This window comes from Gambusia affinis, linkage group LG07, assembly GCF_019740435.1.
Source record: "Gambusia affinis linkage group LG07, SWU_Gaff_1.0, whole genome shotgun sequence".
NCBI lineage: Eukaryota > Metazoa > Chordata > Actinopteri > Cyprinodontiformes > Poeciliidae > Gambusia > Gambusia affinis.
The window spans coordinates 20,834,474-20,848,655 of NC_057874.1; the positions used below are offsets into that span (position 1 = coordinate 20,834,474).

The 14,182-nt window shown below is 36.0% G+C and overlaps 1 protein-coding gene across 2 annotated transcripts in view; it reads left to right on the forward strand.

Annotated features, from left to right (window-relative positions):
- The window catches only part of col2a1b (collagen, type II, alpha 1b), a 51,700-nt gene that overhangs the window by 16,696 nt on the left and 20,822 nt on the right, over positions 1 to 14,182 (forward strand). For both annotated transcript variants that reach the window (XM_044123071.1, XM_044123072.1), the window contains 19 exons: positions 166 to 219; positions 314 to 367; positions 1,600 to 1,644; positions 1,759 to 1,812; positions 1,961 to 2,005; positions 2,169 to 2,222; positions 7,282 to 7,380; positions 7,537 to 7,581; positions 7,978 to 8,076; positions 8,245 to 8,298; positions 8,463 to 8,570; positions 8,858 to 8,911; positions 9,941 to 10,039; positions 11,290 to 11,343; positions 12,410 to 12,508; positions 12,778 to 12,831; positions 13,173 to 13,226; positions 13,584 to 13,637; positions 13,766 to 13,819. In XM_044123071.1, coding sequence (XP_043979006.1) covers positions 166 to 219; positions 314 to 367; positions 1,600 to 1,644; positions 1,759 to 1,812; positions 1,961 to 2,005; positions 2,169 to 2,222; positions 7,282 to 7,380; positions 7,537 to 7,581; positions 7,978 to 8,076; positions 8,245 to 8,298; positions 8,463 to 8,570; positions 8,858 to 8,911; positions 9,941 to 10,039; positions 11,290 to 11,343; positions 12,410 to 12,508; positions 12,778 to 12,831; positions 13,173 to 13,226; positions 13,584 to 13,637; positions 13,766 to 13,819 — 1,233 coding nt within the window. The remainder of the gene's footprint in view (positions 1 to 165; positions 220 to 313; positions 368 to 1,599; positions 1,645 to 1,758; positions 1,813 to 1,960; positions 2,006 to 2,168; positions 2,223 to 7,281; positions 7,381 to 7,536; positions 7,582 to 7,977; positions 8,077 to 8,244; positions 8,299 to 8,462; positions 8,571 to 8,857; positions 8,912 to 9,940; positions 10,040 to 11,289; positions 11,344 to 12,409; positions 12,509 to 12,777; positions 12,832 to 13,172; positions 13,227 to 13,583; positions 13,638 to 13,765; positions 13,820 to 14,182) is intronic.

Consider the following 14,182-nt stretch of genomic DNA (forward strand, 5'->3'; position numbering starts at 1 on the left):
TTGTATCAAAGCAAAAATGAATCTACTGTAACTCATTAGCATTCTTTGTCTATTTTATGCTTTGCTAAAAGCATAAAATAATTAAAAGTAAAAAGCATAAACTTTGCCTTCATTTCCTACACTGCAGTGACCTCCTCCAATGTTCTTCTTCCTTTTGTTGCACAGGGAGCTCGTGGTTTCCCAGGAACTCCTGGTCTGCCAGGCATCAAGGGACACAGAGTGAGCTTGTCACCTTAAAGATTTTCTCCCCAAACATGGAGCTAATGATTCTCAGATTATTGACTGTAGCTTCTCTGCATTATCACCTTCTCAGGGTTATCCAGGTCTTGACGGTGCAAAGGGAGAAACTGGTGCTGTTGGTGCAAAGGTGGGAATTTGTTTCCAAGTTGGATCTTTGTCAAGGTTGTACTTGTTAGACAACATTTGAAAGCCACGTTGGCTATAGTATCAGTTGGTCTAACACTGAGTTTACCAGGTATCACAATACTGTTAGGAAAGAAAGAAAATAAATGCTTATTCATTTCAACTGAATATTTCAGATAAAAATCTCCAAATTCCTTTCTTAAAGTAAGAATTTCAAGATTTTCTTCAAGAAAAGAAGATTTAAGAATAACAATAGAGAAAGATATATGTCTCTGACCAACTTTAATTCCAAATCCAATATCGCTGTGAAAACTGCACTTCTGCTAGTTTGTATATTATCTATTTTGTATTAAATCTTTCACATACAACCTGTATTTGTGAACATGTGATTTTATTGGTTTAATGCATAGAGTGAAAACAGTCATTGAAGCCCATAAGCCCTGTTCTCTATTAGGTACAAGTCAGAGCCAAAGTGTTGATTTGAATCTGATAGATTTGTTTTGATTACTAAATTCTTTTTCAAATTTATACTAATTTTACTGTGTTTCTAACCATTCAAAAGATCACTGTCTTATTTCGTATTAGAAAGAAAGTTCTTTGTTGAATTAAAAATAATCTAGAATCTAAATTTACCAACGTTATTAATATCCTGACCTAAATCTACATGGCTATTAGGATGTGTTGTTGTTATTCTGGTTATGGAGTAGAAAAAAAAGAAAAATTCCACAGATTTTCTGACTTGTAGTCAGAACCTTGTTATGTTGAGCTTAAAGTTTTTTTGTTCCAGACTCACTTTCCTAAAATCCTTGCTAAATGGAGTGCAGCATAAGCAACCACTCGTACTTCTCTGTTCTCCTCCAGCTTCTGCCAATGCTCAAAATATTCTCAGTTTCACTTCCTTTTTGAGTGTTTTATATTTAAATGCAAAGTTGAAAGTACTTTAATCATCTTTTACCATAGCTGTTTGGGTTTCGATTAACAGTATAGATAATTCAGATGATATTAACCTTGTAAGTAGCTGATGTCCTCCCCGTATGTGGTACTTGTGCCACAGCTTGAGAACCATGGTTATTGGGTAAACATACACTAAGGTGTTTTATAAAGTGCTTAGACATTAAACTTCAATTTTTTTCAATTTAAGATGACAACTAGAAATAAAAAAAAAACAAAAAAACCCTTTCATTGAGTTTTGTGAAATTGTCTTGCCATATTAAGAACTAAATGTTGTTTTTTTAGGGTGAGGCTGGTGCTCCCGGCGAGAGCGGCGCTCCTGGACCCATGGTGTGTGTTTATTGGCCATACAAAAGCAGGACATAAAAAAATCACTTATTGACAGATAATAAGAATGGTAAAATTAATATTCAAAGTGTCTTATATCCTCTTTTTCTTGCAAAGGGACCACGTGGTTTGCCTGGGGAGAGAGGACGTCCTGGATCCACTGGAGCTGCTGTAGGTTCATCTTTCTTCTCTAAAAGCCCGCTCTGGATTTGGATTTAACACGTTGTTTTGCTGTCTTTTTTTTATCAATGAATTAAGACTGGTGAAGTGAAAATTATATACTGTAGCTTTGCTGTGACTTAGTGTGTTCTGGGCTCAGGGTGCACGTGGAAACGATGGCTTGCCTGGTCCTGCTGGTCCTCCTGTAAGTATCATTTTAAATATAATTTAACCAATTTAAAATATTTGTATTTAATAAGGAATATGTTGAGTTTACTTTGTAAAATTTGTGTTTTTACCCCCACTTTGCTAGTATGAGTGTGGACTCTAACAGCTGCATGTTTCACCTGTTATTCTTCCTGTTGTAGGGCCCTGTTGGTCCAGCTGGAGCTTCAGGCTTCCCAGGGTCTCCAGGTGCAAAGGTAGGCCATAAAATTACTAAATGTAGCACCAACTCAGTTCCTGTAGATATTTTCACTAAAGTGTTATTTATTTTAGTTGTTTCTTCTTTTTCTGTATTTTCAAATAATTGACTGTTAATTGTTTTCTGAAAGAAACATGTTAACATATTTTTAATAACAAGAACAAGTTTTCTGAAAGATTCATGTATTGACCTTAGGGGACAATTTCTGGAGCAATATAATGAGATTTTGAAACAGGAGAACTTTGTTCTGCCTCCATCTGGGTTTTAAAATAAAGAAGATTTTTTTTTTAGTTTTCATCTTCATCTTTTGATCCCAACACTGTATTTTTATGTCTTTTCTCTCTATGATTTATTCTTGCATGATAGCAGAGAGACTTGACTCTCTTTTGTTTGGAACGTCTTATAGGAATTGTAAATAGAGGATCTCTTTTCACTTGAATTTGTCATATCCAAAAACTGGAAAGAAGTGTTTTTTTATGTTTTGTTGTGTTATGCATTTTGATGACACAAAATACTTACAAACATGATGTATTTTGCTTGCAGAGGAGTATGAGAAACTCTTTTTATCACAATCTCATTTCTTCTTTTCTCCTTTGAAACTTATGAGTAAAGCTTTGAACTGATTCCAACATAGAAAAAAAAGTTGGCTACAGCACAGCTATCTGAACTAAATAAAACAAACTCCTGAAAAGAAAAAGAAATGACAGTTTTATTTAGTTTTCTTTATTTACAGCTGAATCTCCTGAAGTGTACATTTTTATTATTTATTTAAAGAAAAAATGGCATGATAATATTTTGTGTAGAGCTCTCATGCTCATTTTTGTGTCAGTGAAAATGTAGACACTAGAAATAACTTTGTCAAGATGAAAAGAAACCTGTCTGTTCAATCTAAACAGTTTTGCACACAAGTGTTTATGTCACAGCATTATGTTGGGAAAATTTGTTGCTATTATTTTCATTTTACTACTAAAGGAATTCCATTCAACACCTCGAGGCTGCATACAGTAGTAAAATGTTGGCCCTGTTCCCAGAATAACTCTTTTGAAAGAGGCCCAAGTTTTTTCAGTGCTGAATCAAAACATCTGCTACATATTATCTACTTGGGTTGGTTGAATAAACTACAGAGAGGCCTAGAAAAGTAAAAATATTAAGTGTTTTGTCCATTTTAATTATGTTTTAGCAATAAACTGCAATGGATTAAACTAATCAATATTAAGAAATGTAACCTGCTATGACACAGAGATTTTTACATTAATGTTCTGAACCACAGTCATGTGAAAAACTAAGTACACCCCATGATTTAATAGTTGGTATATTTAGACTTTATTAGTTTCTTTCACTTCTGTGGAGAAATCTCATCTCATGATATTTCAATTCTTATAAATTTAGCTGCCGTTAGTTTATGCACAGCCATCTAAAAGTCTTGTTACTGCATTTCAATCTGGTTCAGGTCTAGGCTTTGACTAGGTCATTGCAAATCTTAATATTTCATTTTTTTTTTCGACAATTATGTTATAAATTTCCTTCTATGTTTTGGATTGCTGTTCGGCTTAGGACTTAGTTAGGATTAAACTTAAACTACTACACACCTTGCCTCACATTTGACTGCAGAATAATTTTGTAAACAGCAAAGTAAATCATCTTACTAAATAACTACTACTCCTCTTCTCTGTGGCTGAAGGATGATCCCAAATCATAAACGCTCCACCACCATACCTGATAGTACCCATTGGGTGATTGTACAGAATTTCTCCATACACAGCAAGTGCATTTTGGCCAAACATCTACTGTCTTATAACCTAACATTTCATGGTAAATTCAGATGGAAGTTTGCAACCAGAAATCATGTTGCCATATTCTTTTGTGTAATAGAAAATTCTTTCTCCTGGCAATCCCTCCAAACAAACCATACATGTTTTCTGTTTTTGTAATTTTACCGTCAAAAACCTTAATATTTGATTTGTTAAATGAAACCTGAAGAGTGTGAGATGTTCTTAGATTGTTTTTTTTATTTTTTTGCTAATTCTATGAACTGTGTTTGATATGGCCTTGGCAACTTTTCTTTTTGCACATATGAATAACCTTTCTCTCTGTAGTATTAAACTTCATTTTGTTATATATTCCCAAATGTTCCCATGTTTTCCACATTAATGGACAACAATTGTCAACAAAATGAAAGGATGCATGGCAAGGAAGTTACAATAAAAGAAGAGGTGCCAGATGACTGGACAAGTACAGCAGAGGTTGTGAGGCAAAGTTGTTTGATTTGGATAGATCAGGAATGTATATGAAAGTATTTTTTATTCAGTTTCCTTCACAATGTATAAACAAATATGGAAAAGTCAATCATATAGAAAGACAGATTCAGTTTTGTGTTATTGTTTTTAACAATCTAATTACATTCTGTTGATTTTGTCATGTTTGCTGAAAGATGTTTGTCCAGGGAAGTATTGCATTTCATCATTTCACAGGGTGCTATATGACAAGCTGGATACAAAGGAAAAAGAAAGAGAATTATTTTGATTAGATAAATAATAACACTAGGTTCAAACTGACATACTTATGATTAAGAATAAAAATAGGAATGTGCTAAAGAAGTGGTCTGAGAATATGAGAAGAGTACAAGAGGAGCTAAATAATAAAATTGAGAGAGAGTAAAGAGGACAGATAGAGGAAAGTTAGAGATTCAAAAAGTTTGAGATTTAGTCTGGAGGAAGTGTGGGCAAACATGAAGAGGATGAAGAGATTACAGACATGTGTTGGCGAGAGAGCTGTGATCTTTTTCAACAACCACAACCCTAGATGGTTGGAAGATTCAAACAGGAAACAGATATCCAATTTTAGAAGAACAATAGAGGGTTGAGATTGATGAGTTTTGTCTTTGTGGATCTAGAGAAAGCACATGCTGCACTATGAAAAAATATTTTCCTCATTATAGATAAAGTCTGTTTATGAAACCACAGTGATGATTGGACTGAGGAAAAAAAGTAATCCAAACCATGACCCTATGAGAAAACATGTTAGTTTTTGTTTGGTTAGCCAAATATTCTGAAGAAATCTTAGATGGGCAAATGTATGGGTACTAGAGACTGTTCCGATATTAAGATTAATAGAGGAATCAGGGATCGGTAACAAAGTGCACGATCCATGAAGGCAGATCTATTCAGTCTTATTGTATGCGTTGTGCTTTGAGCGATGTCATGCTTTATTATTTATCTTACATTATATTTAGAATTTCTAATTTCACTTTCTGAACCATTTAAAAGAAGATTTTCTGCAGTTTGTCAGTTTCAGTTTATTTACTTTATATTGGCTGATATAGTTCTAATTGCACTGACTGAACAAAGTAAAGTTGAGTTGTTTTTGCATGTTTGACCAACCTTGTGAAGCTATTAGTGTATTTAAGTGTGCTCTACTTGGATCAAAATTTGATGACTTTGATAGATAAAGTCATCAAATTAAATTGTAATTCAATACATTTATATTAAAAAAAGAAATGTTTTAAGTCGAATCAGCTGTTTTTCAGTATTGCCTTGTATCGGCCGGAACTAAGCCTCAAATATCAGTATCGGTATCAGAAGTGAAGAAAGTGGATCGGTGCATCCATAGTTGGTACAAAGAGAGAAAACAGTGGTACTGCATTAGGATTGAGGTGATCCAGTGAAGGGTATGATGAAGATGCAGGACATACACAACAACAATGAGAAGGTGGTTAGGTATGCTAGGAGTTGGGCGTTTTGTTTGAATGGTGATGCCATCTATGTGTAACATTTTGCTTGCGTTGATGATGGGAAGGTAGACTGACGAAGTTGCACAGCTCTGCCTATTCATTGGCTAGAATGTATGAAGACGACATTATAGTCTCTGATGAGGGTAGGGGTCAAACTGATGAGAGTCTGGAGAGGTGAAAAGATGCTCTAGAGAGAATAGGAATCATTAGAAGTAGCAGCACTATCCACTGTTCTGCACTTTGTGCTTCAGCTTTATTCTCAGAGGCTTTAATTACAAATTGGCTTCATCAAATATTATTTGAAACTGCTTGAAGAGGAGGAAGATTAGGATTAGGGTGTTTGGTAAGTATGGATTTAATTAAAGCAATCTGTGAAAGTCTTTCCAATTAGATGTACTGATAACAGCTGATGAGATCACCTGATACACTGATGCATAGACTGAGTTTCACTTTTTGGTTTGCAAGAATAAGCAGTTTCTGGTAGCCACACATTGCTGTGACTATGGTCTCTCCAAAATCATTTTGTTCTTTCTGTTGCCATTTGAAAAACGATGAGCCTGAGAAAAGACTGCTACTCTCAATGGCACTTTCTGAAATGGGCGACATGGGCAACTGCCCAGGGCGGCATCTTGTGTCACCACTTTTTTTGTGTGTAGCAAAATTGTGGTAATTTGCTATTTTTTCTGATAGTGGCAAAAGCGGTTCGCCCAGGGCGCCAACCAGGCTAGGACCACCTCTGGCTACTCTTCTCTGAAAGACAGTCGCACAAGATGAAGTTGTGTGAATTCTGTTGTACTACACCAAGCAAATAGTCATGCACATGCAGAACCAGTTTTATACTACTTCATTGTTAATTACAAAAAAGTATATATATCTATATATACTTTTTTCTCTTTAATTGAACTTTTAGAACAGATGATTCAACAGATAGACCTGTCTGCCTTTTTAAATCAGTTAATAACTAAATGGTTTCCTGAGTGATAATTGGGTTAATTTGAGCACACTGGTTTTGAATAAAGTCTGTGTTTTGTCTAAATAATGTCCTTATAGGGCAGTATAATTAGTTAACATACAGATGAATAAAACTTAAAGTTTTGTTCCTTCCCTAAATTGTTAGTTCATTTTAATTGAATAAACAATGAATGCCTGGTTTTCTGGTGCACTTAAGAAATATTCTTTTGTACTTTTGAACGGTTATCGAAGTTCAGTAAAATTAGGAACTTTGATAATTTTATAATTTGATAATTTGAACACAAATTAATCATTTATTAATTTGTGATCAACACAAATTAATAAATGATTGTCCTTTTGTCTGTGTTGTACTTAGGGTGAAGCTGGTCCCACTGGCGCCCGTGGACCTGAAGGAGCTCAGGGATCCCGTGGAGAGTCAGGCACTCCTGGATCACCTGGACCCTCTGGCGCTTCTGTAAGTGATTTCATAAACAAAAATTTGAAAATAAAATTATGCAATAAACCATATTATTAATTCAATAAACCCTGACTCCAGTCTGTACAAAACATATTTAATTAGGAAGATGATTTATTTTAGCATATTTGCTTGTTTTGTCTCTTTCTCCTGCAGGGTAACCCTGGCACTGACGGTATCCCTGGAGCTAAAGGCTCAGCAGTAAGTGTTTTTTTCTTCTTTTCTCTGTTGTTTCTCACTGTTGATTGGCCCCTATATGTCATATTGTAAATTATGTTTTACACTAGTGTTGCACTAGAGTATGAAATACACATTCTGACACATCTGAATCTATAATACATTATAATAGAATCAAAGTCATTTTACACAATCACATGTATACACACAATTTAAAATAGAGACTGAACATCACATACTTTCAGTCATGTTCTGACTGCAACAGTTTAGATCAGTAATGCTTAAACACAGATAAACTAAGTCTTAACAGTCACTTATTTGGCATTAACTTACAGATCAGTGATAAAAACAGACAGTAAACAAACATCTTTTTGATCAGTCAGCCAGTTGATTCACTTCCTTTTCTCTTTCTCTTTGTAGGGTGCTCCAGGTATCGCAGGGGCCCCTGGCTTCCCTGGACCTCGTGGACCTCCTGGACCTCAGGGAGCAACTGGACCTCTTGGGCCAAAAGGAACATCTGTACATACTTTAAGACTCTATATACTTTATTGGAGCTCTGTTGAATAGGAACTACCTGGCTTCTAATTTGGATGACAGTACAGAAATTATGTTCGCTGCTAATTTCTCTTTCAGAATGATTAATCTGGAAAATGTCGTCCCTTCTTTTTATCTCCTTTCTGGATTTAGGGAGATCCAGGTATTGCCGGATTCAAGGGCGAAGCTGGACCAAAGGGAGAAATTGTGAGTTTTGTTTTCATTTTACTCATTTTGACTGTCAATTTTATTTTTAGTTTTGAAACAAGTAAGAAATGTTATGTTCCTTCAGACAAGGCTTTTAATATTTAATATTTTTTCTCGCTCCAATTTCATGGTGGTTTTTCTGTACAAATTGACTTTGTTGACAGGGACCAGCTGGACCTCAGGGAGCCCCTGGCCCTCAAGGAGAAGAAGGCAAGAGAGGACCCAGAGGTGAGCCTGGTGCTGCTGGACCTCTTGGACCTCCAGGAGAAAGAGTAAGTATAAAAAATTTAATTAAACTGGCTACTTTGAAGAAAATACAACAAGTTCAAAGTTAAAATTTCTGTTAAATTAATACTTAACCTTTTGTTCATAATGCATGCCATGGTTACATCATGATAATGACAGTTGCAGGTTTTTTTAGCTGATAAAACAATTTTAAACTTTTATAAGCTTGCTGTTTCTGACTTAATTTGGGTCTACCTGGGAACCTCTTAAATATATATTTTATTTGTGATAAAATCATAACTCTATTTTTTTTTTTTGTTTGTTTTCTTCATAGGGAGCTCCTGGTAACCGTGGTTTCCCTGGTCAGGATGGTCTGGCTGGTCACAAGGTGAGATATGGTTACAGAATATGAAAGGAATATGTAACGAACATGATTCTCAACCTCAAAACCAACAGTGTGGGGGTGCTGTGGTGGCACAGGGGCAAAGCACAACCCACGTGTTGAGGCCTTAGTCCTCGTGGCGGGAGTCACAGATTCGATTCCTGGCCTGGCGACATTTGCTGCATGTCTTCCCCCTCTCTCGCTGTCCTATTTTTTGTCGAACTACTTTCAAATAAAGGCCACTAGAGCCAACAATACCTTAAAAAAAGACAGTGAGAAGACATAAATTACATTTGAAAACAATCATTTCTATTTGACAGATATCATTTCACCTCAAGCAATATTTATTCTTTACTGTGATCTACCATTTGCTGACTGGTCTCAGTTGATCACAATCTGCAAAGTTGACAACTTGGAAATGATTTGTTAATTATTGTCTATCAAACAAGAATTAGCGACGTTTTTGTCATTTGTTTTATTGTTCCCTACAGAACATCGATTGAAAATCCTTTATAGGCTAATTAATATTTTTGCTATTATTAAAAATACTATTTGTTGTAGTAATAGAAATAGTAATATATCAAGTCCTGGATTAAATACCTAATTAAATAACAAGGTTGATGACTTGTGTAACAAGTCTCTTGATACCTCAGAGTTCACTGAGTTAATAAAGATTAAGGAAGATATTCCTCTACTGTTTCATTTGGTTTTCACTCTGATTTTCGCCACCATTTAATGTAATTCTGCTTTGTGGCCACTAGATGGAAGCATAGTTCACAGCCCCATCATGCCTATATATGACCTACATATGCCATATCACTTAGGCCAATGTCTCATTTAACATTATCTTCTCATAGACAGTTTCATTTAAAATAAAATGAATCTATCACAATTTAAGTTTCTCATCTTCAGCAGATCAATAAGGAACTGCTGAAGAACACTCTTAACAGTAAAACTTATTTCCTTAGAGGTAGAAAGAAAATTGCGCCACCCAACATTTTGGGCCTAACTGAATGATTTTGTTTTTTTTTACAGGGAGCCCCAGGTGAGCGTGGACCCCCTGGGGCCAGTGGTGCCAAGGGAGCCACAGGCGACCCTGGCCGTCCTGGAGAGCCTGGTCTTCCTGGTGCAAGGGTAAATTACGCTTACAGTGTTCTGTCAGTTCACACTTCACAAATCCCCCTGGTTAAATCCTAATTAAGTCTTATTTATAGTTCATCACCTAAACATCTAGTTTACAACATGACCTATTTTTCATTCATTCATCATTTTAAATGAGATAAAGCCTTTAAAAATATGTAGAGCATGACATCATTTATGCTCTACATATTGGCTCTACAAATAATTGGCTCTACATAACCAATTATTTCATTTAATAGTATTTGCAACCATGCTTCTGCAGTTTATTTACATCGGTTAAATTATTTACTTCTCTTCTCACTGACTAATAAAAATATCAGTAAAGCTGCTCTCATTCACATTTGAGTAGCGCTTTGTTGAAATCCTGATTCTGTTTCAGTGGAAAAAATTCATTTTACACAATTTAAATGCATCTGCGCTGTTATTTTGGTTGTGCATGTTAAAACAGAACATGAAAATCTACTGCTGTTCTCACTCCCTTCCTACAGCAGGCTCCACTGTGGAAACAAGTGAAGCTGGATTAAAGTTTGGCCTGAAAGTCTCTGAAAAGGCCAACATATTCCTATCATTTACAGATGCAGCAGGAAGTGTGTGCAGCAGAAGAAGCAGCCATATATACAAACTTGAGAGTTAGCTTCACTATCGTAGCATTTAAGTTGATGTCATATTAAATAAATAACAGCAAATGGTTACTTTGTATTTAGGAGGTAAATAAAAGAAGGAACATGTTATGAAATACAATCCGTTAAGCAGCTGCAATTAAAGTCACAAACAGACTTAATGCAAAGTTTTGGTAAGGATTTTGTGTGTTTGTCTTGACTGTGTTTGTCTTTCAGCTTTTTTTATTAACTCTTTTGGATTGTAGCTTTCAAATTTAACACTCAATCACTGTAAACTGGGTGGTGCTCTTACAGCAGGTAGACAGGACATATAAATCAAGCTTGTTCCTCAAAGCTTGATCAAAGTGAGTCATTTTAATTCTCACTTGCACAGCACTTTTTCTAGCTCCTGTAGTGATTAAACTGCTTCACACTTGCATAAATATGCAGTAGTTACCTTCCTTTGCTCTAATTCATATGTCATTTTCCCTAATTATTGAGCTGCTGCGTCCTGCATAAATTACCAGTCTGTGTAAAAGCTGTTTTCCACAGGGATTTGTTTTTTCTTACCAACCCTGTTTTGTGTGTTTTAATAGTCATCTCTTGGTTCATGTGTTTCTTTTTTTTGTTCTTGATCTCTGACAGGGTCTCACTGGTCGTCCTGGTGATGCTGGACCTCAGGGCAAAGTTGGGCCTTCTGTAAGTGCAATTTTTGTGTAACGGATGTATGAATGCATTTCATGTATTTTTTTTTTTTTAAATTGCTAGCTCGTTGGAATTATTAGCTGTAATATTGATTTAAAAAAACCTTGACATGCTTTATAACTAAGATTTATGTTATTCATTTTGGATGAACTCTATGTTCGCCTATTTATGACACTATTGTTCCATTTCTTTATGTATTACTTTATTTCTCTTTTAGTTAAGAAATAATCACAGAAATCTTCAAATCTTGAAATGCAGTTTAATTTACCTGTACACAATTTTCCAAAACATTCCTCGAAATATTTTCAATTATTTCGATTCTAAACACTGTTTAGACCAACTCAGAACAAATTATTGGCAAATATTTTATATTAAGACGTAAAAACATATTTGCTTACAAAACCCATTTTATGTGATTCCATTTTGCAACCAGACCCAGTAAGGTATGAAAAGGCTAAAAGGACCAGAAAAAAAAGAAATCATAACAAATAACAGTTTTTCCCCAATAATAAGCTTCTTTAAAGTTGTAGCAGTCTTCCATAAATTTCACATTGTCCAAATTAAATGAGAGGTGGAGAGCTTTTCCACATACACACTTTAATGTCATTTAGCCCCATAGAAGCTGCAAACAATTGCAAGGTTTTGTCTCTAATAGAAGGACTAAATCATCCGCTAAACAATAAAAGAAAATGTAATGTGTTTATATTATTTCTAAGCAAAAAAATAATAATCTGTCAGCCCATGCATGTGTGTGTGCGTGTTTGTGTCTGTGTTTAGTATTTCATATAAAACAGCCAGGAAGGGATTTGTAATTCAATTTTAACTGTACAAAATGTGAACATCCATTATTCATCTCCTTTAATGTGATTATTGCCAAAACTTTTACATGAAAACTCACTAACAAATCATTCTGACTCCACTCAGACATTTTCTATCTTCATTTTGATATTTTCCCTCAACATTGGCTTCATGTCACTGCAACCTTAGCTTTTCTGTCACATCTTAAACATTTCAATCTTCCTCCGCTGTTTGTGATTTTGATTTGAATTGAATTTGCCAGGGAGCTCCAGGTGAGGACGGACGTCCAGGACCTCCCGGCCCTCAGGGAGCCAGAGGACAGCCTGGTGTCATGGGGTTCCCTGGACCCAAAGGAGCAACTGTAAGTATTACAAGCAAAGTTCAATGTGTCCGCTATGTGACAAGATTATTTATCTGTTCATTATATCTATTTGGACATAGTGTAAATGATAGATGACTTCCTGAAAATATATTCCTGAAACAAAATCATACAGCAGACTGGATTAGCACCATCTGACTTGCTCTGCTGCACCAGCATATGCAGCTTCTCCTCTATAAATAGGTGCAGCACTGAGCTCGGCCGCAGTGACATATTGACTGACAGGTGCTTCTTATTATTACTGTTAACAGGGTGAATCTGGCAAATCTGGTGAGAAAGGACTGGCCGGAGCTCCTGGTCTGAGAGTAAGTTGATGTTTTCTATGTTAATTAATATGCAAAAATGTACCATATAGTGTCTGCCATAAAGTATATGGTAGAATTTCTTTCACAAAGATCAGTATGAAGTATTGATTAATTGAGGAAAGCAACTATTTTTAGGTTATTTTCAGTTCAAGCTCAGCATTTTGCACATCTTTTATTGCAGGGGTGAATTGCATTTATCTGTCATTTTCTATATAACTCTGACTCGGCTAGAGAATTGTGTTAAAAAAGCTCAGTTATACCTCTGAGATGCCTGTCAGCTAACAACATCACCTTTGGCTTTGGCTAAAAACTCATGATATCTATCTTTTCACCCTCTTCAGGGTCTGCCTGGAAAAGATGGAGAAACGGGCGCGGCTGGACCCCCTGGCCCTGCTGTATGTACTTTCATCCCCCCACCGGACTGTGTTCAGCTTCAACACTGATACTATCTCTTCCTTTTCAAAGTCTACACTTGGAAACATCATTCAGTATGTCAGTTTCCCCAGACTAGGTCTACAATAGCTCTGTCTGGAACAAAAAATGTCCTTGACACTTATTTCTGAGCATTATGGGATGGAAAAAATGACTCATAGACCATCAGCCAACATGGAATGTTTTTTTTTTTTTTTTTTTTTTTTTACGGCATTAATGTGTATTTCTCGGGAGATTCGTGGCATCATTGTGACATGTTTTGATATGTTTTCATCATCATAAAAGTCTACATGAATTGCATTAATTGACTGTGTGTTTAGGGCCCTGCTGGGGAGAGAGGAGAGCAAGGACAGCCTGGTCCATCTGGTTTCCAGGTAAGTCTATACTTAATTTATAACTTAAATTTATTTATTTAGCTTTTTGATTTATACAGGTTCCATAGTTAATTTCCTGGATTCAGGAGTTCATCTACCAACCATTTCTTCTTCTTTTCTGTGTGCAGGGTCTTCCAGGACCTCCTGGCCCTCCCGGTGAGGGAGGCAAACCGGGAGACCAGGTTGGTACAATCTTTTTAAGTACAGCTGAAAGGTTACAACTTGCCCAGTAGCACAGGAAAACAAGCTTTGTATGGAATTTGCAGAAACGTTCTTACATCTTCCTTCAGGTATATGCTGGTTTACACTGGTTTACACTAGTTTACAGTGTAAACATGTGCACCATCTAATTAGTGACGCAAGAAATGGATGAACGAGATTCCCACTGTCCCTAACTCCCATCCAGCAAAACCACAGCCAAGGGACCGGGCTTGGCAGAATCAGCGGGGAAAGAAGACCCTGTTGAGCTTGATTCTAGACTGGCATTGTGAAGAAACATGAGAGGTGTAGGATAACTGGGAGGCTCTGGCCGCTGGTGAAATACC